Here is a 23,564-nt window from a genome sequence, read left to right as displayed (position 1 = left end):
GGTTTGCTAGACCCTAGTGCCATCTCTCCCTCCCTTATGTGTCTCTGTGTGTGCCATATGCTCTCGGGTGCCTGCAGAAGCCAGAAAAATGCTTTGGATTCCCAGGAGCTGGAGTGACTGTGGGCCACCTGCTGTGGGTGCTGGGATCTGAACTCTGGCCCTGTACAACTGTGGTGTAAGATTCTAACCACTGAGCCACCTCACCAGCTCTGCCACACCAGTTTGGTTTGGTTTGTTTGAGTCAGGTCCCAGGTAGCTCTTGGCCATCTTGCCCTTGCTGTGTATCCTAGGATGTCTTCGGCCTCCTCATGCTCTTGCCCTCACCTCCTAAGCGCTAAGATAACAGGCTAGGTGTGCCACTCTTCAGTTCAATAGCTATTCTACAGGGTCCCGGCTTCTTACAAACCCAGAGGCTCTCCCTCTTAGAAGCCTACAGAAGCCTGCATGCCCCTTGCCGGCCAGGAGGGAAATCTCAAGCCAGCTCAGGTTGCAAGGATATGAATTTCCACCAGCCCAGGAGGTCTGGTCTGGCCTGTCCCTGCCTGTTTTGTTTCCGGCCTCCCTCCCAGACAGAGGGTCTCCAGAAGAATCGGATAACAGGCTGAACGAGGTGTGTAAGACCAAGGGAACAGTGGGACAAGCCTGGCCAGCAGGGGGCCTCCTGCCTAGACTAGAAGCCCAACTCTACCTCTGACACCTAGGCATTCTGCCTTTCAAGGGTGGGAGGCAAATCTTGACTCCATGCTGTGTGCCCAACCTAGGGGCACCATCCAGACCAAAACCCCAGCAACCCTTTGACTTCTTCAAAAGGAATGTTTGAGCAGAGTCCAGAGTTAAGCAGCAGAAGGCAGCAGCCTGGGGAGGGATGGCAGGGGCTGGAGGAGGGGCAGGTGTGTTGCCAGGGCAAAGGGACAGTGTCAGAGGCCTAAGGCAGATGCCAGGGTGATGTGCAGAATGGAGATGGAGGTGTATGGTGGGGGGTGTCCCTTGTCATGGCTGTCTGGGTGGCTCTGCAGCAGTAATGTGTTTCTTCAGTTCTAGAGGTAGAACTGAAGCCCAAGCAAGGTCAAGGTGCCCCTAGTCTTCTTCCCAGGCCCTCTCCTGAGCATGCAGAAGGCCGCCTTCTCACAGTCCTAACCACCTCCGTAATGACCAGTTCCCAGACACAGTCACACTCGGAGATGCTCAATTGCAATGTCACAATCGAGACAGTCACACACTGCTTTGTCTGAAAGAGGCGAGGGCCTTGGCTAGCGGAGGGAGAAGAGGAAAGGGAGGGGATGGGGCTGGGGCCACACATGGCTGCTGATGGGGTGCGTGCTCAGCTGGGCATGGAAGAGGTGGTGCTGTGGGTCTTAGGCTCAGCTCCAAGCTCTGTCTGAGGGAGATGCCAACTTCCTGACTGGCATTCTGCATACAGCAAGCACCTACTGTGTGCAGTCTGCCTCTGCGGGTCAGGGAGGCAAGGATAGGTCTAGTGTGCTGACTCGGCCCGTTCCTCCGGACCTCCTCCTCCTTCCCTTGTGGGGAACCTGACTCCCACTTGGACAAACATCTTGTGGCCATTTCCGCCTCGCCTGCCCGGAGCCCTGCCCGGCCTGAACAAACACTCAGGGCCTGTGTTTCCTGCCTCGGCTCTGGGAAAAGCCCAGCTGGGGCTGCTGAGGTCAGCCTTGGAGGAAAAGGGAAGGAGGGGGCAACTTCCAGAGCTGCCAGCACAGAACCCTGGGCTTCTGGGTCTTCTCTGAGCACAGGTCGCTGTACACAGAGCCTCCACCTGATTCTGCCATGAAGCAGGGGTGCTGGGGGTGGCTGGAAAAAGGCTCACAGCACCTTAGGACTGTTTGTGGCCAGTGCACTACCTTCCCACCCGCACATTTGTTTTGGTTCTCCTAGTGCAGTCCCTCATGCCTGTGGGATAGTGGCAGACCCCTGTCTCCCTGGGGTGACCTCAGATGGCTAGGCAGGTGCAGAACTAGTCCAGGTAAAACAGCACCAGCTGAGGATTGAATAGAGAGGCTCACAGTGTGTGTGTGTGTGTGTGTGTGTGTAGTAGTGCCATGCAACATGGTGCCAAGCCCAAATAAGAACTGGAGGCCGGGGTTGGGGATTTAGCTCAGTGGTAGAGCACTTGCCTAGCAAGCGCAAGGCCCTGGGTTCGGTCCCCAGCTCCGAAAAAAAAAAAAAAAAAAAAAAAGAACTGGAGGCCACTTGAGGTATATGTGGGGGGGGTGGGGAGGCGTCCAATGTCCTGTCCCTTGGGCCGTGCCTCCTGTCCTGTCCCTGTCACTGTGGCACCTTCTGGTCTCCTCTGTCTTCCACTAGGAATAGGTGAGGTAGGTGATCTGCACATGTCTCTCGATGGGAAATAAGGAAGAAGGGCTAGAAGACAGGAGTGCCAGCCCCTAGTGAGCCCTGTGGCTAGACAGGGTGACCCTGCTTCTAGAGCCCGTGGGTGTAGTCAGCCAGCCTAGCTGGCAAGTCTGGAATGGGGGTACGGACTGGCCAGGATCTAGGGGCAACACTTGGTGCCCACCCGCATCACCCAGGGCAAACTGGCGTGGTCACAGGGCCCCCTCCTAGGCAAGCCTACGGCTTTGCCAGAGAAAACCCTTCCCAGCTGCAGCCTGAGTTTGTTTTTGTTTTTCAAGCAGGATCTGGGAGCGGAGACAATGGGATTAATGTTATTTTTTTCCTTGCAAGCAGTTTCTCCTCATTTGGGAACTGTGGGGCTAGATTCCCACCTCAGCTTCCTTCCGGCCTGCGGAGGAGGAGGTTAGGACAGACAAGGCAGGAGGGAGGTCCAGGCCGTGTGGGGCTGAGGGAGAGAGGGGACTTGTGCTGTTCTCCCTCCCCTGAACTCATCCCTGAAGGAGCTCCTATGCTTTGAGATGGCCGCCTCTCCCAGGAAGCCCTCCCAAACTGCCCAACAGTTTACAGGTGCAGATGGCGGCATCTTCCCACTGTCCAAAAACTCCGCACTACCTTGCCCTTGGCCTGGCTAACTGACTCCTAACTCTGTCCTCGGTGTGAGACCAGATCCAGCACCATGCCTAAAGATGGATCGCTGGAAAGTCCAGCATGCAGAGGGGGCCAGGAGAGCTCCCGGGTCTTTGGGGTGCGCATGCTTGCCACAGTGCACACAGGAAGTTCAGAGGACTAGTTACGGGAGTTGGGTCTCTCCTTCCATCATATGGGTCCTAGGGATCAAACTCAGGTTACCAGGTTTGGCGACAAGCACCTTTTTATTGTCCGAACCATCTTCCAACCCTGCTGGTTTATATATTTTTTAACACAGACAATGCGTATTATTTGAAGAAAACGTAACTTCCAAACTCCCTATCGAGAGGTCACATCCTAGTTCCGTGTTGGTGGGCACTGGCCAGGCTGCCTGACTGTTTAGGACTCCATGTCTACAATGCCCCTCTTTGGGGACTAGGCCTCTTGGGCACTGCTGAAGCCACACGCTGTCCAGCTCAAGTCCTGAGACCACAGCTTCTTTGGGAAAAGGGTGACAGCTCACAGCCAGGGGGAACTGAGACTACAGGAGTAGGGGTGGGTGACATGGACACAGTGGGGAAGTGAAAGTCATTCTGTCATTCTTAGGCTGCCACAGCTGACGCACACTGCCCACCATCTGGGCTGCGGGCCGTTAGCAACTCCCTTTACACCCAGCAAGATCTACCCTGGGTGTCCCAGGCTCGTACAGGAAGACAAGGTGGTCTTGACCTCCAAAGGCCACTATGTGTGGAGAGCAGGGGTGGGGAGGAAGGGGCTTTGCAGCTACAGCTCTCTGGACTTGGTCACAGACAAGGCAGCTAAGGCTTGAGAGGGAAGGGAGAAACTGAGGCTTGGCAGGGGAGCATTTGACTGGCTGTTTCCAGATGGTAGATGAGAGCTGAAGCAAAAACAGCCCTTGCCTGGCCCCACACCTTGCAGTGGCCCCTGGGGCCTGGAGGATGCGACCGCTCAGAGGATGCAGCTGCTTGGAGGATGCAGCTGTTTGTCCATGTCGCGTCGCAGGGACAAGTCTCCTCTTAGGTCTCTAACGCAGGGCCAGCAACGCATGCTGCAGTAAACCCAGCCTGCAGCAATTCCGGACACAGTGAATTGGGTTGGAGGAAGAGGCTGGCAATCACCCTTGTCCTCCCCATGGGCCCCAGGTGTGGGCAGATGTTAGAGCCAGTGTCACCTCTGGGGCCTGCGGGCCTCCTGTTTTGCTGGGGAGAGGGCCTCCTTCCTGTCTTCTGGATGGTGGCTGCCCTTCCGTCAAGGCACATCCATTGCACCTGGGGTGCCGGGCCTGCCGGCCTGCTCTGACTATGACTTATTTCCTGCTTCTGAGGGCTGAAAATAGCTCTTGTGCCGGGGAAATAGCCAGGCCCTGCCAGGGACTCCACATGGAACAGACACCCTACGTGTGTTCTAATACAGCCACTGCCCACTTCCAGACACTGGAACCCTCACAGCATCCCAGGTCTCGGGGTCTCTGCCCTATGATATCACCAATGGAATGATCCCCTAATCACATGCAGAAGTTTGTGGTCAGCAGCTAGCAGGTAGCACCCATGGGAGACCATCCTGTGGACTGGGCACCAGGGAGGCACTGGAAGGCGAGGTCCACAGCCAAGCCCAGAGTCAACTCCATGTCTGAAGTGGCACAAGAGCCTCTCCTCACACAACTGTTGGTGAGAGACCTGGACCCAGCTTCTCCCTAAACGCTTTCACAGGCCTCGAAGTTGAAGAAAAATAACAGGAACAGATCTGCAGATTGATCCCTCAAGAAGAGGGATGGGGTGGGGTGGGGGGTTGACAGTGATGGGCGGAGCCTGGGGAGGGTTTGAACAGTTGTTCTAGGGCGGGAGGTGGCAGACTGATAGGACTGACAAGAAGAGGACATTTGGGAGACATTCCAGAAGTCACGGGGGGGGGGGGGGGGATCCGGTGCCTCCCAGTTCTGCTTTGGGCAGCAGGATAGGTGGTGGGTGGTGAACGAGGCAGCTGGGAGTGGACCCTGATGTCAGGTCAGGACACCAGAGTTTAAGCTTCTGGCCTGGCCATGCTCACATCTCCCCGGGGGACACAGAACACAGAGCAGGAAGTGGTCAGGGGATCAGAGACAGTAAACCCCAGCGCACAGGTGGTACAGCACCCTGCCTCAGAAATAAAAAAAAAAAAAAAGTGTTTAGGGACGACAGATCCAGGGAGTCTCCAGGGAGACTGATGCTCCAAACAGCCACTGCCACCAAGGCACGAAGACTGGGAGTTGCCCCTTACAGCCCTCCCGCCTACTGCTCCTCCCTCAGGGTTTTCCTGCTCCCACTTCTCTGCTCAGTGCCTCCCACAGCTCCTACCTCACTGTCCCAGTGATCATGAGGTCCTGAGAGATCTGCCTCTGCTACCCCTCAGGTCCCACCACCTCCCAACCACGTCTGGGCAGATGCCGAGTCCAGTGCCTCACAGATTTTGTATGTGCTGCTCCCAGGCTGAGACACTCTCCCCCATGTCAAGCTGGATCTCTCCTGCTTTCTGTCTTCTCACCTGCAGCCACATCCTTTTCCTCCCTCGCACAGCCCCACCCTCGAGGCTCCCAGTATATTCTATCTTCTGACTCCAAGAGTAGTGCGAGTGAGCCCCTTGGGATGGAGGTTTCTTTCGTTCTCTGCCGTATCCAGCTCCCTGGCTCTCAGTAGGAACTCAGTAAGTGCATCTGACTCCTGACAATGGAGGGTGAGGGAGTACAGGGTGGCACCAGGCAGGTGGGTACTAGACCTGCTCTCTTACCCATGCCCCCTGAACCCCATCTGTCCCAAGAGGGGGAAAGGGGTGACTGGCTCCCCTGAGTCCTAGAAGGGCAGCTTCACCCATGTGCAGCTGGGGAACTGGAGCCTTGGAGAGATGATCTTCCTTGGTTCCCATGACAGAGCTGAGCCCCGTGCCTCTGGCCTACACAGCTATGTCCCCATGGCCTTCAGTGCGTTCAGGAGCGACTGCCACATTGCCAATTCCTGCCTCGAGGATTGAACAGGAGGTGGGGCCAGTAGAGAAGGCTGAGGAGAGGGTCTAGGCTGCTTCCCCGAGTTAACCTTCCCTGGGGGCTCCCAGCAGCTGACCAGAGAACACACTTCTATCTTTTATTCCCTGTAAGCCTGCTGACGTCCAGCTTCATCCTGGTGTGAGGAACATGGGTATGCTTCGAAAGACCTTGTTCTTTAAATGCCTCAGGGTGGCAGAACGGCCAGCGACAGGCAGACACCTCTGATGAGGTGTGGAAGAAAAGGGCCACCCAGCTTAGGGGTCTAAGTACAGGGGACCCAAAGAACCAGGGGACGTGATGGGGACAGTTCAGAGCAAAGAGGACTAACAAACCCTTGGGATTGACATTTGGGGAAGGGATGGAAAAGTCTTGGGGGGAAGTACAAGTAAAAAAAAGATGTCTCATCCTGAGACAGCTAGCTGTGGTCAGACTTCTCTCAGTGAGAAGGGATGGTGTCATCCAAAAGTCCCTGAAGGCCTTCGGAGTTCCTTTGTAGAGGTGACTGGCATTCAAGGAACATGAAGGCTGAATTGCTTCAGCTTAAGTGCTGGGCCACTCAAGGTCCAACGCTAGACCACTCAAGACCAGTGGTTGGACTACATAAGATCAGAGACTATAGCAACTGAGGTCAGAGGCTGGCACATCCAAAGCCATGCTGAGCTCTGTAAAACAGAATTAACAAGCATGACTTGTCACAGGAACCCCTCCTTCCACCTCAGGGACAAGCAAGACCTGGGGTAATACAGTCTCCACAGACAAGGGTTCCATGTCCTCCAACTTCTCTCAGCAGCAGACACTGGGCCCCTTGCTGCCAAAGGTTCCCCTTCCCTCCTGCTAACCTGTTATACATACCTTTTTCCGGTTCCCCTGGAACTTCTGGGAAGTTCTTTCTCCAGCCCCTAACTTTGCAGAGCTTAGTTTAAGGGTGATGGATCAAACCCACTAATGAAAACCATTCAGAATCACCTAGCCCCTCCACCGTCCGCCCTCCACCCTGCCCCGGGTGCAGTAAGTAAGATGAAGACCAGCCAGTACTTATGGGTACTGTGACGGCTCAGAGCCTGGTATTCAAGTCTTGATCAGATGGGGCGAGGTGGGGGCCTGGCTCTGTCCTGGGCCCTGCCTGAGGTTTTGCTTAGGTATGGAGGTGAGTTAGGACAGGACACTTTGACAGGACCCTCCAGCAATCAGCCACGGAGGCCAGGGCTCCCAGGTTGAAGCAGACAGAGCAGGAGGCCTGCTATGTTTCGATAGTGTGACAATGGGCTGTCTGAGGGACACATGAAAAAAATGGAGTCAGGAGACATCTAGGCAGGGCTCCCACATGTGTCTCCCTGGGGACACATCCTGACCTACTGTGGAGCCGCATCCTTCTGTAACGTTAGCAGTCTTTGGCAGATGTTTGAAGAGGGTGGAAGTGGTCCTAACATTGCTCTAGGACACTAGAAACATCTCAGAAGGGTCATGTAGAGAAGACCCCGAGGGATGTCTAGGAGTTCACAAGGACTTTCCAGAGGATGTAACATTTTGGCTAGTTCCTAAAGGATAAAGTTCACCAAGAAAGAGAGGAAATATCTTTTCTTGGAACTGGGATTTCCTTAGGGACTCATGCAGGCCACCAGATAGAGATCAAGGCATTAGCCTGGGCCCGTGTCTTTCCTCTGCAGTGTAGGGTTAGGGGAGCACATACCTCAACTGTTGTCCTGACAGGGTGACTACAGCCCCGGTTGTATGAGCCATGAGATCTTGGTATCTGGCTGTTGAGTCTGACTCTGTGCCTTGCTGGAGGTTCCTTCTGAAGAGTCCCTGGTAAGCACCCCCATGATGCCTCTCCCCCTAGCTGGCAGCCCTTCTCTTGGCAGACTCAGCAGTTTCTGAAGATGTGGGGACCTACAGGTCCCCAATAGCTGCGACCAGGTGGTTGAAGTTTGGAGGCAGCTGGAAGCTGAGGATCCAATGACAAACAGCTGCTCACCTGCCTGGCCTATTGTCACAACCATGATGCTCCCAGGGACCGGTGGCAGTGCCCACCCTCCCCCACCCCTGTGGGAACATTATGGGGTACTAATGGATTTCAAACCAGGTGTGTGACTGAGGTTAGGAGAAGTCTCCGGGGCCTCAGGCGTGGGGGCCTTGGATATTCATGTTCATTAAGAACCGGGTTCCCCTAACCAGGCAGTGGTGGGGCATATGTTTAATCCAAACACTCAGAGGCAGGAGGATCTCTGTGAGTTCAAGGTCAGCCTAGTGTATAGAGTAAGTTTCAGGACAGCCAGGGCTACAAAGAAGAACTGTGGCAGGAGAGAGAGAGAGAGAGAGAGAGAGAGAGAGAGAGAGAGAGAGAGAGAGAGAGAAACAAGATTCCCCACATACCAGCTGGAGGACTCCCCCATACATACACACCAACTTCTCCACCCACAAATGGGCATAATGTCACCTTCTTTGTGCTCCCTCAAACCACTGAGATCACAGAGTATGCACCACCGTGTCTGGCTTGACTTATCATTTAAGTTTTTGAGACAGGGTCTCACTAGCTATGTAGCCCAGGCTGCCCAGGAACTTGAAGTGATCTGCTTGCCTCAGTAGCCCCGTGGCTGGCATGCCATGCTGTAGGGAGGCCGAGGCTCTGCCCTTGCAGAGTAAGGACACAGAACCCTGAGGAGTTAAGAGGAGTGGCTCCTTAGGGCCACATTTCAAGGTCAGCTGGGCAGGCCACCCACTGAGGATATACTAATGTCACTGAATGGTGTGTTTCCTCCCCAGTTCAGAGGCTAACTGTGCACTCTGTAACTTATTCTGTTCCCACAGCCCAGGAATGGGGGACTCTAACGCCCATTTCACAAGTGTGCCAACTGTGGCCAGGAGTAGTGGGGAATTCTGAGCTATACACACAGGAAGCTTGGGGTGATGGTCCTATGGTCTGATGGGAATTCATCCCCCAATCCCATCACCCTGGAAAAGGATTCATGATAGTTATGTGAGGTTCCAGCTCCACCTGGGACAGTCACATTGCCCCAGGCCGTGGCCACCTCCCCTTTGTACCTCAGTCTCCCCTTCTGTAAACAGGCTTCCTACCCCTGCCTGATGAGGGTAAAGTTCTGGCCCGGACTCCCCCAGTGAACTAGGCCCGGGAACCCTGTCCTGGGAGGCCTGCCTGAGGGCTCCCATTGGCTCAGCTGCCTGTCACCAACTGCTAAGCCTGCCCTCAGGGCGTGGTCACCACAGTGTCTCTGGTGTCCTTGTAGCAGTCCTGGAGCAAGCATAGTCAGACAGACCAGCCCCTCACCTGAGCCTTAGTTTACATAGAGACTATGATTGTCTAGGAGCCATCAGGCACACAGTGACTGTTTAACCTGCTGCTGTCTTGAGCTTGCCTGCCAGTCCAGCCTAGGCAACAGACACTTGGTAGTGGCCTCAAATGTGGGTGGGGACCCCCGGGGCAGCCCTGCCCTCATGGCTGCCACTGGACAGAGGCCTCAGTGTAAGCAGTCCGGGGCCTTTCACAAGCCCAGACCCATGACGGGGTGTCTGAGAATGCTGCCATTATCCGATTCATAGAACACAAAGGGGCCACGTGGGGGCTCATACAAGCCAGGCGCCTGCCATGAGCCCATAAGGGCTCGAGGTCTTCACCCTGCCTTGTAAGTCCCCTGACCACAGAGGTCAAGGACATGCCCAGAGTTAGAAGAGGGCACTGACACACAGGAACGAGAATCATTTCCTCCAACCCCACCGGACAACAAAGAAAGAATAGGCCTCAATCCGATCCCTAGGGAGTAGGGTGCCCAGGTAGTGGGGACGGGGTGACAAACCTGTAGGACACCAGGAGCAACTGTGAGGTATGCTTCCTGACAGCTTTATCACTCAGTCCCTTCTGGGAACCCTACGGGGTACAGTGGCAGTTGTGCTGTGAGACATCAGGTGGCCATCAGAGCCCTCTTGAGCCTTGGCGTCCATGAATGGTGACTGACATCGGGCCCTGGATGGCATCTGGCTCATATGTCTGCTGGGCCTAGAGGCTCCCCTGAGGGACCCAGAGGAGAAGGGAGAGATATCCCAGTTCCAGAGGTAGGCAGACACCAGGCTCACAGTAGGCCAGGTGCTCCAACACGTGGCTCTTTTTATTCCTCACAGCCATCCCGTGGTTTGGATTCCTCTTCAGATTTGAAACTAAAACTCCTGCCCCTGTGGCCAGGAAGTTAAGGGTAAGGCTGAGGCAGGAACTTAGGTGTATGAACTCCAAGGTGAGCGGCAGAGGACACGGTGGCTAAGAGCTGAGTTGAGACTCTGAGCAGGCTGTGCAGCTTTAGGCATATGACTGCACCTCTCTGACCCTTTGTGCCCCTACTCAGGCTCACTAGGAGGAATGACTGGAAGGGCAGAGTCCCAGATGGCCGCAGGGCCCATCCGGTACTTTCCCTCTATTCTGCCCCCAGCATTTTCCTGCCCTCCACTTGTGGTATGTTAGAAGCACTTCCTGCAGGGGGAACTGTTCCAGTCCCCAGGCAGAGCCAGGGCCCCCAGTGTTATTGTTTCCAATTGAAGAAGAAAAACATTTCCTCCCCTCTATCTCCCCTTCCCTCCGCTCCCCCTCTGCCCTGCATCGACAGAGATTTGCAGGAGGAGGGTGAGGGAGCTCTGACCTGGGGGAGGGGGCCCATGAGTCCCCAGCAGCCAGGGAAAGCACCCCCTTCCCGAACTCCAGCTTCTGCACAGCTAGGCAATGCCTAGGGGCCACTTTTCAAGGCCTTCCACAGGTGTTGACAGGGACAACTCCACACACCATCCTGGAAACCAGCTCCACAAGCTGGAAGCAGGCAGGAACCTAAATGCAAAGAATGGATGGAGAAAATTCAAGAAAGCGTGAACTCATGGTGTTGGCCAAGCTTGAAACCCTCTTTCTATTAGACAGGGACAGTGACAAATGCTAGATGCTAGAGAGTCATTAAAGACGCGTTAGCCCCAGACCGAGACTTCTCCTTGATGGAATCAGGAGCCAGAAGCAGGAGGGGAAGGGCCCAGTCATCAGTTGCTGGCAGCCAAATGGCTGTCTGTGGGTATAACTACCTCCGTCAGTGTGCTGGATGTCATCTGTCTGTCTCACAGTAGATCCTCAAACTTATCCTGGATGGACCCCCAGAATCTCAGCAATGACTTCCCTCCTCCATCTCTACCCACGTCTATGTCCTCCCAAGAGTGACCTTGGGAGTTCCAGTCCTACTGCTGATGCCTCAGTTTCCCCGTCTGTGAAATGGGCTCAGTGACCCCTGTTTTGTCTTCTGGTGCAAGAAAGGTGTGAGATGGCAGTGGCAGAAGTGTGTGTAGTGTTTACCCCCAAATAACCCATTAACTACTATGGGATGCAAGACATAAAACAGGTCAGGACCTCGATCTATTGCCTCCTCCTGCCCCTCCTCCCAGCTTTAGCCAGGGCTGTCGGGCCATGACTCAACCTTGCAGTACTGTGCTATTATATGGTCCACACCAGGAAACAGGCTCAGAGAGGGCCAGCAGCTTGCTGGAGGCCACACTATGCTTCCTACCTCAGTTTACGTGAACATATCCAAACCCTGGCGTTCAGGTGCCAAATGCTGAAGGTGGGGTGACTGCAGAGTTCTCCCAGCTTAGCAGGAAGTTTGTCCACAATACCCCAAAACAATCCATCTGGCCAGCTAAACCAAGATGCCATAAAGCATTATCCTCGAGGCTCAGTGGGGGGAGCTGCAGGATGCAGCAAGAAAGGGACAGGAAGGAAGCAAGGAGGGGGAGGGGAGAGGACGGACTGGGAGAGTGAGACAGAGACCAGAGATACTGGGAGGGGAGAGAGAGGGGACAAGAGACAGAGAGGGAGGGCAGAGGAAGACAAGGGATAGACAGGAGACTGAGGAAGACAAGCCCATGAACTGTGCTGGGGCTGTCCAGTGGAGCGGACATGTCCATAGCGTGATGTGGGCTTTCCCCAAACAGCGGTGGAGGCAGGTCCCCTGGGTGCTCAGCTGGGGGTGGAGGCGGACATAAGTCTCCAATTTCCTCACTCCTGACCATCAAAGTCAAGGCCATGAATGGGCTGGAACATGGCAGGCAGACAGGCGGGCAGGCAGGCAGGCAGGTGAGGAGAGACAGGAAGGCTGGGGTGGGGGCCAGGGAACTGGGGATGGCTGTATTCTGAGCCCTTGCTGCTGACCCTTCAGACGCAGGGAAAGCCCCTCCTCACCCCATTGGTGAGGAGCAAGGTCACCCTCTGAGAAAGGGCTATCAGGCCTCAAGTTGACAGCTGTAGCTGGTAGGGGCCCCTGACTGAGAACTGGGACTGTGGCTTCAAACACTGGATCTGTGTCTCACCTTCCCCATTAGCTTTACTTCTAGGGCCTCAGTTTCCATGTATGTAAAATGGGTTGAATATTTCTAAGGAAGCTGGCTTTTGGTGTGATCCCATGTGGGCACCCCCATGTTGTGGAGATGACCGCATGCATGGGTGTCTGTGACCTTAGGAAGAGGACTACTTGCCTTTATCCCAGTGCCTACCAGTTCCTTTGAAGTTGACATCAAAGGAGTCTGGTGCCCACTGCCAGCTCATATGTGGAAGGACTTTAGGTTTTCTCAGAACCTTGGACTAAGGGGCAAGGTCCTGGAGGGCCACAGGGTTTGCCTCTTTCCAGAAACCAAGGCCCTGTGGTGTCCTTGCTCAGCCCAGCCCGCCCTTCCAAGAGGGATATACTTTCTCTCAACAATTTTCTACTTGTCTTAGCTTGTCCTGGATGCCTGCTGCTTGTGAACTCCCTTTACAGGGCAGTTTTGGGAACAGACCATGGGGTCCCAGGGGCCTGATGTCCCAGGTCTGGCTGGCCTTTAAAAGGAGGCTTGGAGAACATGTGGAGGGGAGGAGGAGCAGAGGGGGAGGAGGGCGGGGGTGGGGGGTGGGTGCTGTGGCCAGAAGGGGTAGGTGGGCTGAGGGGAAATGGAGGTCTTTAGGGGCAAGGAGAGGAAAAGATAGAGAGGGAGAGCTGCGGGAACAGAAAGGAAAAAAAGAGAGAGAAACACAGATGAGGGAGAGGGTGTGACGCGGGAGAGGCACGGGGCGGAGTTGACTGGATCAGAGTAGAGGAGTCGGAGAGATTGAGAGAGCGAAACTCTGAGCTGCGGTGGAAGGCAAACCGGAGCCCAGAAACAGAAGAGGAAAAGGACTAGAACGAGGAGAAAGAGGAAGGATAACAAACAAGCGTGAGGAAGACATTCCATGTGGTGGCCAGGAACCAGGGAAGTGGCAGGCAACTTGGGACTGCCGGAGTAACGGCCAGCAGCGACCCCGGACCGCGGGGCGTGGCCCGGGGCGTGGCCCGGGGGCGTGGCCCAGGGCTAAAGGGCGTGGACCAAGCGGCTGGGACAGGGATGGACTGTGGGCGTGGCCTCCACGGAGCCGCCCCCGGGCTGAGCGCCGCGCCAGAGTCGGGCCGGGGCGCCGGGGCCGGGGGCGGCAGGCGCGGGCAGGAAGCGCCTCGCGGCCCGGGCCCGCCCCCCGCCTCTCGCCGCCTCCGAGCTCCCGGCTCCCGGCCGCGCCGCGCCCCATGCACTCGCCGCGCCGCGCAGCCCGCGCTCGCCTGGATGGCTCCTCGCGCCGCGGGCGGCGCACCCCCTAGCGCCCGGGCCGCTGCGGCGGTCCCCTTGCCTCCGCGCTCTCACTCGCGGTGCCCCGGTCTGCTGCCGCTGCCTCTGCTGCTGCTGCTTGGGGCGGCACGGGCGGGCGCCCTAGAGATACAGCGCCGCTTCCCCTCGCCCACGCCCACCAACAACTTCGCCCTGGACGGCACGGCGGGCACCGTATACCTGGCGGCGGTGAACCGCCTGTACCAGCTGTCCGGTGCCAACTTGAGCCTGGAGGCCGAGGCGACCGTGGGTCCGGTGCCGGACAGCCCGCTGTGTCACGCCCCGCAGCTCCCGCAGGCCTCGTGCGAGCACCCGCGGCGCCTCACGGACAACTACAACAAAATCTTGCAGTTGGACCCGGGCCAGGGTCTGGTGGTCGCGTGCGGCTCCATCTACCAGGGTCTGTGCCAACTGAGGCGCCGGGGCAACATCTCAGCCCTGGCTGTGAGCTTTCCGCCTGCCGCGCCGACCGCAGAACCGGTCACCGTGTTCCCCAGCATGCTCAACGTGGCCGCCAACCACCCCAACGCGTCCACCGTGGGACTAGTGCTGCCGCCGGCCTCCGGCACCGGGGGCAGCCGTCTGCTCGTGGGCGCCACGTACACCGGCTACGGAAGCGCTTTCTTCCCGCGCAACCGTAGCCTAGAAGACCACCGCTTCGAGAACACGCCCGAGATCTCTATCCGCTCCCTGGACGCGCGTGGAGACTTGGCTAAGCTCTTCACCTTCGACCTCAACCCGTCGGACGACAACATACTGAAGATCAAACAGGGAGCCAAGGAGCAGCACAAGCTGGGCTTCGTGCGTGCCTTCTTGCACCCGGCGGTGCCACCGCACAGCGCGCATCCCTACGCGTACCTGGCGCTCAACAGCGAGGCGCGTGCGGGCGATAAAGACAGCCAGGCGCGCAGCCTGCTGGCGCGCATCTGCCTGCCCCGCGGCGCGGGTGGCGACGCCAAGAAGCTCACCGAGTCCTACATCCAACTGGGCTTGCAGTGCGCGGGCGGCGCGGGCCGGGGTGACCTCTACAGCCGCCTCGTGTCGGTCTTCCCCGCGCGCGAGCAGTTCTTCGCTGTCTTCGAGCGGCCCCAGGGCACCCCAGGTGCCCGCAACGCCCCGGCCGCGCTCTGCGCCTTCCGCTTCGCCGACGTGCAGGCCGCCATTCGTGCAGCGCGCACCGCCTGCTTTGTGGAGCCGGCGCCGGACGTGGTGGCGGTGCTGGACAGCGTGGTTCAGGGCACCGGACCGGCCTGCGAGAGCAAACGCAACATACAGGTAAGCCATGGACCCGAAGAGTGAGTTGGGATACAGTATGCACGCAGATGTCCCAGAGGATTGATGCTGGCCCGGGAGCGTACTGGGTCACAGGTGCACACACCTAAGTGGGGAGGTCTAGGTTGTCAAGATACCCAGGTGTTCCCCCAAGACAGCGCACCTACAAATCAGCTCTGCAGGGGGCGGGGGCACAGGTGCGTGCTGAACCGAGAGAGGGAGTGACACCAAGAGTGTGTTTAGGGAGACTGCGGGTACCCTTAGGACATACCTCTGCACCCTGGCAGATGTGTGATGGGTGTGGCACCTGGTCCTGAAGATAAAGAGAGGGTGGGATGGAAGGGCTGAGTATGTGACAGGGACACTCATCGGAGACCCCAAGAGTGTAGACATGCAGGGATGTAGACTCCTGGTGGGAGTCTGTGCCAGGGGACTCTGGTATTTGGGAAGTGTGATTGGTTCCCTGGAGAGGCCACCTGGTTGGCAAACAGGTGTGTGCTCGAGGCCACTCAACACATAGCAGCTGAGCATCTAGCAGGTGGCATGGCAGACCTGTGAATACAAATGTTGTGGACCTAAGCCAACCATTCTCAACATGTGGGTTGTGACCTCTGTGGAGTCAAGCAACCCTTTCACAGGGGTTGCATTGTCCTGCATATCATCGTGATTCATAACGGTAGCAAAATTACAGTTATGAAGTAGTAGCAACGAAATAATTTTATAGTCGGAGATCACCACAACTGCATTAGAGGGTCACAGCGTTAGGAAGATTGAGAACCATAGACCAGTGTGTCATGTGTCAGATGTCTTCAACAAATGCCTGTCCTCGTCCCTTTGTACATACAGATGAAGAAATGGGTGTTAAGTTTTAGGGGATGCTCAGAGTCCAACAGTTGAAAAGTAGCAGAGGTGGGACTTGAACACAAGCTGTCCGGTCCCAGCGTGTGTCCATGGTGCTGGGGCTTTGCTGCCTTACAGATGTGGAGTGGGGGGCGTCCAGGCAGCCCAGGACAAATGGAGCCACTGAAGATGGAAAGGAGTCTTTGGCAGGGGTCTTTGGCGGAGAACTATAGGGCTGAGAGTGAGGTGGGGTCTCAGGATGGGCAAGAGAGCCAGGTTAGGGGATCACCAAGTGAATTGGCCTTGGGTACAGCCAGTCCCCTCAAATCATTTCACAGCAGAACTCTCTTTCCATTCCCCCAAAGATACTGAGTTTACAAAGGGCTAAGCCCAGCCTTCTGTGCTCACTGAGGCTCCCTGCCTTGTCTCTTTCTCTGTGGTCCTCAGGGGCAGCAAGACGATCCCGTGGGCGTGCCCAACACTGGGGCTTTGAGCAAGCCCAGATTCCTTCTCTTGGCAAAGACTCCCTCAGCCGCCTACCACCCTGCCGATTGACCCCTTACAAGAAAGGTCATAGCGGGTGAGAGGCAGACGGACTATCTGAAGCGTGTAGCTTGTAGCCCTACCACCCGGCGGGGTCAGACCCTGTGCAGACTGCAGGGTGAGGGCAGCCACCCTTCTTCTCTATGGAGCCACAACCTTGCCATGGCTGTGTCTGACTGGATCTGAGGACTGGGAGTGTAGGAAAAGGGAAGCTCTGTGGGCAAGGGAGGCAGCCCTTTGTGGGCCCCTAGCCGATGAAGGGTTCTGCGGGATTCCTCAGGCTGCTCTCCCCTCCCCCTCCAGTTAGTTGTGTCCTGATTCCCACGGTCCTTGGTGCCCCCCTGGGCCAGCACAGTGACTCACCCAGCTGAAGGCAGCTGGATTGTCAGTCTCCCTATGGGGGCAGGGCCTCTACAGGGAAAATAGCCCCAGGGCAATGTATTTAAGGTCTGCTCCTCACCCCAAGGACACAGTCTCTCTTCTAGGGCCCTTCTAGATTAGGCTGTTCCCTTCTCCCCACCAATTCCCAGCTGTGGACACAGGCTAGGCCTACCAGAAGGATCTGCAGCAGGACAGGGTGCTGCCAAGCTGTTGCCCTCTCCCCTGCGCTGGCTTGAAGTCCCTCAGTGCCTGGCTGTGTGGCCTTGATGGGGCAACAACAGAACCTTCTGACGCCTCAGTTTGCTCCCTAATGTTAGGGCAATGCACAGTCTTCCCACAGAGGCATTAGGACCATGAACACCATCTTCCCACAGAGGACCAAATGAGCAAGTTAACCGCAAAGTCAAGCACTTAGTGCCTAGCCCACAGCAGTCATTGGTCGGTTCTGCTGTTCTCACCCCTGGGGATGTAGTTAGCTCTCAGCTGGGTCCCAGGCTGTCCTGAGGAAATGTCCTAGTCAGGTCTGTTCTGTAGCTATGACTATCTACACCCGCAGCCCTGTGTAGGTCCCTGAACATTTACCAAACCCCCAATGTTACGAGACCCCTGTTTTCCTGTCCTAAGTGGAGTCATCGCCAGAGCACCTCAGGTCAATGTGGGCACTGGCACACACACACTACCCATTGCCAAGCACAGGAGTTGGTAATTGCGTGATCTAGAAAGCCCACGATGGCTGGCAGGGAGGAGGGACACAGAAGGAACAGCAGTCAAGATGCTCAGGGTAAGATACTCTCTGAAGTTTGCCCTGAGCTGGCCCTTCATCCTTTGCTCTCTACACAGGGCAACAGGCTGGACCTGTGCCTCCGCCATGGCCAGCCAGGACCCTGAAGGCTGGACGTGTCCAGCACCGGGTGGAAGGATAGAAGGTAGTTAGGTGCGATTTTCTTCCTCACACCACAGTGTGCTTGGAGGGAAAGCATGTTGGGCAGTTGTAGGCTATGGTAGAGACAGAGGCGGGGAATGACAAGGTGAAGTTGGCGGGGTACGACTCCCTTCTCTGAATCTGTTGCCTGTAAATGACCATGACATGTACTTAAGTTGCAGGACAGCACAGCAAATGCCAGGTCTGTTCCCCCCCTCCCCCCGCCATGGTGTCTTTTTATAGTAATAGCAGAGGAAAAAAAAGAAAACCCAGGCAGTTTTTAAAGCAGGCGTACAGTGGGTGGCACAGGCACGGCTCAGGAAGGTATTTTCTACACCAATTTCAGGGCTGAGATGGCAGGTGGTGGCGAAGGGAGAGAGCTTCTGAGACAGGCTTTAGGTTTGGGAAAGGGTTTGAAGTCAGCACCCTGGGTCAAGGAGGCAAGCAGAGACCCTTGTGGGATTTAGGAGAGGGCCTGGCTGTGATCACCACCCTGGAAAGACAGGTGGAGCATCTAAGAATGTCTGGCTCCCATGTACCTAGGGACAAAGTTGACAGAGCTTTGCCCTACCCTGCCCTTACGCTGTGTAATCCAGGGCCAGTCAGTTACCCTCTCTGTGCCTCATGCTTCCTCGTTCTAATGGAAAGTCTGTGTCTCCTTTCAAAGATGTGGGTCAAAAAAAAAAAAATTCCCATATGCTGCACCCAGGAAATGGCAGGTGCAGGTACCAGGGGGAGAAAATACATCTGAGCACAGAACGCTGGTGTGTGGAACAGACAGCAGGTGCTCAGGAGAGGGTGGGCTAGGCTCTTGCAGCTGATGAGCTCACACCAGGCTCTGAGGGAGCCAGGATAAAGCAGAGAACTATGGTGAGAGTGTAGGCAGGCCCTATCCCCAGAGGAGCTCAGTGGGGTGTGCAGACTGAAAGCTAGCCAGGCCAATGCCTGCTGTGCACCAACTCAGGAGGGTGGGGCAACCAAGGAAGCTGAGGCCTCTGTTGGTTGGTTGGTTGGTTTGTTTGTTTTGTGGGGTGTGTTGGGCAGACCCAAAACCTGATGCCTGCTAATGGGGAAAGTAGTCACTGCTTGTCACTGCCTCATTCTCACTACCCACACTCAGTCCCCACAGTGAGGTTTACAGTGGGGGAAACTGAGAGAAACCCAGAGAGGGCAAGGGACTTGCCCAAGGTCATGCAGCCTTCATTGAAGGATGGCTGGTCAGCTGAGAGCCCTGGGCTCAGGCTGCTTGGGTTCTCCCATGGCTGGAATGAGGTCATTTGGGCAAGTCCCTGGTGGGGGCTGGATACCACAGCTCCTGAGAGATAGATGGGTGGGGTGAAACCATTGAGCATGTGCAGAAGGGCACAGGCAGGGCACAGAGGAGGCCTGAGAGGAGCTGGCTGTACTTTTCTCTGAAAATGCAGCATCTTAGCCAGGTGCCACCTCAACACTTGGGAGGCCGGGAACAGGAGGGTTGTAAGTTAGACGCCAGCTTGAACTGTTGTAAGGACACCTTGTCCCAAACCAAAACCAAAACTAAAACCAAAAGTGAAGGAACAGGAACAGTGCCCCTTCTCTGGAAAGGGATGAGAGCCCCAGCCCCTGGGAGTGTGTAAATGTGTTTATAGACTGTAGGAACGCAGACTAGGCAAGTTCCTTTTGGTTTTTCCAGTGGGGTCCTGAGTCACTTGTGTTGGGGACAGACTGCAGAGACTACTCAGGGAAGTGTAGGTGGATCTCATGACCCAGGACACAGTCATGGCAGAGACCATCTCTACTTTGCAGTCTGGGTATCCTTGTTCATGAGTCTAGGGAGCTAGTGTGTGGCTCAAGTTCTGATGCTGCTGCAGGATCTGAGCTAGACCATGTCTTGACAGAGTCCCTCACTCAGCCACCAAAAATGCAAATGTCTCTTTGTAATTAGTGAGTTTGTCCTGTGCCAGGCATTTGCAAAGCACCTTAAAACCCAACTCTCCCTGCCTGAGGCAATAAGATGGCATTTATGTATGTCTACATTGATACACACGATGAAGAAGCCACAGGTCAGTGTCCTGCGTCTGCCTCTGTCACTCTAAGACAGGGTCTCTCATGGAACTAGGGGCGTATTTGCCTAGACTGCTGACTGAGCTCCGAGTGTTCTCCTGCCTCAGCTTCCCAGGGCTGAGATCATAGGTGCAAGTAGCCGTACCTACTGTTCATGTGGCGCAGGAGATCTGCACACAGAGCCTTGTTCTTATGCATTGAGCACTTTAAAAAAGGAAGACATTTTAAAGGTGGGAAATAGGAACCTAAGAATGACCTAAGGTGGCAGTGAGCACTCCCAGGAGGGCTGCAGAATTGCCCCAGTCTAGAGTCAGAACCTTTCAGCCACTCCCAGATGTGGGGCTTCTGCCCCTCCCTTGGGCTGCCATCTTTGGTGGCTTGTCACGTCCCAAATCTTAATTCCTAGAGGCATCCTTTAGGGAAGGCACTATGCTTGTTTCGTGGCCCAAAAAGAGGAGGCATAGACCCTATCCTGGTGTCCCAGAATCCCAGAAAACTCAGAACCACACTACCCTGTACTGAGCCTCATCCAAGAATAGGAGCGCTCCCTGGAGGTGGCAGCTCTGGACGGCACTTGGAGGATGGCTCGACAGGAAAGGAAGGAATCATGGCAGGGACAAGGTGGTGGTGTGGTGGCTGACTTAGCCAGCAGGGCTGAGACTGAGAACATAGGGTCTTGTCTGTGGACCAAGTTCTTAGATACCATTCTGCTGGCCCTGCAGAGCCTGTGGCTTTAGAGGGTGAGGACACATGGTTCACTTGGCTCTGGAAAGGTCCTAGCTGCTACCAGGTGCTGGCCCGTTTCCCCTGTGATGGCTGCCCCAGGTGATTCCCAGGGCCTTTCCAGCTCCTGACAATGGTGTGATCATTGCCATGGAAACCAGCTGTCCCTAAGTGGGGACAACCTCAAGAGTATCTCTGAGAGACAAAACAGGGACCAAGCTACTCCAGAACAGAGCTTCCTCTTGTTAAAATCCACATTGGGGCCACCCAGGTGGGCATCTGGTAGCCCCACTGAAGTGGCTTCTTCTGGTGCTGACACGTGATGTCCCCAAGATCCCAGGCAGCCAGGCTTTTGCTCTCCCAATGCACTATCCTCAGCCCAAAACCCTATAAATCACATAAGATGGAGGATGGAGGAAGGAAGCCTGCCTGCGGCTCTAGTCCAAGGTCTAGGCAGCCCCAGAGGGCCGATCACAGAGGCACTTTAGGCCCAATCAGTAAATAACAGAGCTGCAGGTAGTAACCTTGAGTGGAGGCCTCAGGCTGGAGCCGTGCTGGGCGCTGGCTAACTGCCTGAATGGGTCATCTCAGCCTTGTTTGCAAGCCATGCTGCAGTGCCGTGGGCCTCAGTTTCTCCAGCTGGCACTCAAGGGCTTTCTAGCTCCAAGTAGCTGTGATGGCAGCAGCTGTGGGGAGCTGACCTGCCTGGAGCCGAGGAACCCCCCAAGTGTGTCAGTACCCAAGGGACAGCTATGGAAGGCCAGAGAGGAGGGAGGCTGTGCTGTAGAGGAGGTGTGAGACTCAGTCTGTTCCCTCAAGGGACCAGTAGTGCCCGGCCCAGGAGACACAGCTGGACCCCTGCAGTGAGGAGAAGCAGAAAGCCATCTAGCTGGAGGAGGCCTGCTTACTGGAGCTAGCTGGGGGCAGGGCATTGGGCTGGGGAGAGACACAGTGCTGCTTAGACCACACCACACTGTGTTCCTTGGGGACAAGTTGGAGGGGGGTTGCTGGGGACTGGGCCAGGCTAGGGAATGAGAAACAGCCTGGAGAAGGGGGGAGCTGGGTGACTGGCTGGCTGTGGTCACCATCTGAATAAGCCATGCAGGGTTCAGGCAGCAGCCACTCAGGCTTCCGAACCTGGACTGTGCAGGATGCTAGCCCAAGAACCCATGCAGACTTCTGACTGCTGTAGGTGCCCAGTGGTCATCGGCAGGGCTTCCCCATTCTTGGGCACCCCAACCCTATTGTTGCCCCCAAAGCCACCTGGGAACATTTACTGAGCAGCTGCGAGTAGCACTTCTAGTAGTCCTGTGTGGCAGGTGCTGTTACTGTCCCAGTTGAGGAAGCCAGCCAATGACTGGGCTGTATGTCTTAAGGAAGTCCCTGCCCACCTCTGTGCTGGGTATCTCTGGCAGCTGCTGGAGTATCTTGATGGCCTTGGGAGGTGCATGGGCTTCTGGACCAGAACAGTTTCCTCTAAGAGAACCTTCCAGAACAGTCTGTCATCTCCTCCCCTGGCCAGAGCTGATACATAGTAGGTTTAAGGAATCTTTGTGCCTCAGTTTGCCCTCAAGTGAAGCACTGCTTATGTGGATCCACCATCTTCCGAAGGACAGCATGGGCTGAAGCTGGGCAGGGGGGTGGGGTGGGGCTTAAGGGTGGATTTCTTGGAGGTGAAGTCTGCTTCTGATATCCGTGCAAGCTCCAGATAATTTCTTTTATTCCTGAGACAAATATTAACGCCAAGGGCAGAGGGTCCCAACTGCCTGGGCTCTGCAGGAAGCCGCTGCCTGCTGAGGTTGCCTTTCCTCCTGGGTCTGCCACCCCCACATCCCCATGAGAACCCTGCCCCATCCAGCCTGGATCCCTGTCCTTATCCTTCTACTGAGTTCACAGCTTGGGAGTCTAGGAGGTGTGGCCCCACATGGGGCAGAACACAGATCTCAGACCAGCCACAGGTCAGGGTCACTTTAGCAAGCCCTTGATGGTTTATGTTTATACTGACTGGAGGCTGTTGAACAGCAGAGAGGTCACGGCCTACTCTGCAGCTGTGTGTGTGTGTGTGTGTGTGTGTGTGTGTGTGTGTGTGTGTGTGTGTGTGTGTGTGTTTTAATAAGCATCATATTTGAACTAATTTTCAATTTAAAGGACTTAAGTTGTGAAGGCAGGAAGGGCAGCCCTCCCCCATGTCCCTCTCCCCTTTGCTGGCATCCCGCACTACCACAATACACACAGTATTGGGCCCCCTCTGACTCTCAGCTAAGCTGCAGAAGCTCCCAGTGGGATGGGGTGTGGCTCTCACAGATCCCCTGTCTTACAGACTCCACCCCAGAACAGCAGAGAAGAAACTCTCTCATTGGCTGCTGTCAGGGTGGTTGAGAGGGGAGCTCAGTAGCCTTTGTCACCCCACAGTCAGCTATGTGACACTTCTGAACAATTGCAAACCTTCCATTCTGGGCCTCAGATAGGAAGGTGTCCCTAGGCCAGGGCCAACTGCACAGTAGGAACCCAGTGACCATGGTTGCCGTGTCTCATCCTCCTCTGAGTGCCTACTGTGGAGGTGTGGAGGTCTGGCAGGGTCTGTGGGCAGGATATGACAGGCATACTGTAAGCCCTCCTGTAGCCGGCTTCCTGGGAGAGAAGAGCTGTATTCAGCTGCAATTACTGAAGGAGTGAAATCAATAGGGCAGCCCTTTAATGGAGAGTGGGCAGCACTGAGCTGGGCCCCAGGAGGCAGCTGGCTCGATAGGGAGGGGCTGTGTGCTCTCAAGGAAGAGCTAAAATCAGTGGCCATTACCTACCCCATTTCAGGGAGTGATAAACTGAGGCTCTTACAGGAAACAGAGCTAGCTGCTAGCTTTTGTCTTGCCCCAAACACCTGCCTGCCCTGTGCTACCCACACAATAGGTAGACCTTGAACTGTATTCTTTTCTTGCTCTTCCAGCACCCCTGTATTGCTGTGTTGCTGAATATTGCTTTCCATCGCTCTGCTTAGAAAAGAAGCAGCTGAATATAATCTTTACACCTTAGTCAAAATTAATTTCCCTTCTTTAGTAAGTATTCACCCATGAGCATTCCAAAGGGACCCATCATGCATATGATACACCCAAATAAATAGAAGTGCTGGCCGTGACAGTATTGTCTCTCTCTCTCTCTCTC

The 23,564-nt window shown here is 55.7% G+C and overlaps 1 protein-coding gene across 3 annotated transcripts in view; it reads left to right on the top strand.

Moving 5' to 3' along the window:
* Positions 1-13,087: 13,087 nt before the first annotated feature.
* The window catches only part of Plxnd1 (plexin D1), a 40,330-nt gene continuing 29,853 nt past the window's right edge, over positions 13,088-23,564 (top strand). The window contains exon 1 of one of the 3 annotated variants that reach the window (XR_005503233.2): positions 13,088-14,956. Coding sequence is in view for 1 of the 3 variants with exons in the window: in NM_001395052.2 (NP_001381981.2) it covers positions 13,640-14,956 (1,317 nt within the window). In the remaining 2 variants the exon portion in view is untranslated. The remainder of the gene's footprint in view (positions 14,957-23,564) is intronic. The other 2 variants (XR_005503232.2, NM_001395052.2) reach the window with 2 other exon arrangements.

Source organism: Rattus norvegicus, chromosome 4, assembly GCF_036323735.1.
Source record: "Rattus norvegicus strain BN/NHsdMcwi chromosome 4, GRCr8, whole genome shotgun sequence".
Lineage (NCBI taxonomy): Eukaryota > Metazoa > Chordata > Mammalia > Rodentia > Muridae > Rattus > Rattus norvegicus.
Note: the sequence above shows the minus strand (reverse complement) of the source record. Positions and strands in the feature narration are given on the sequence as shown.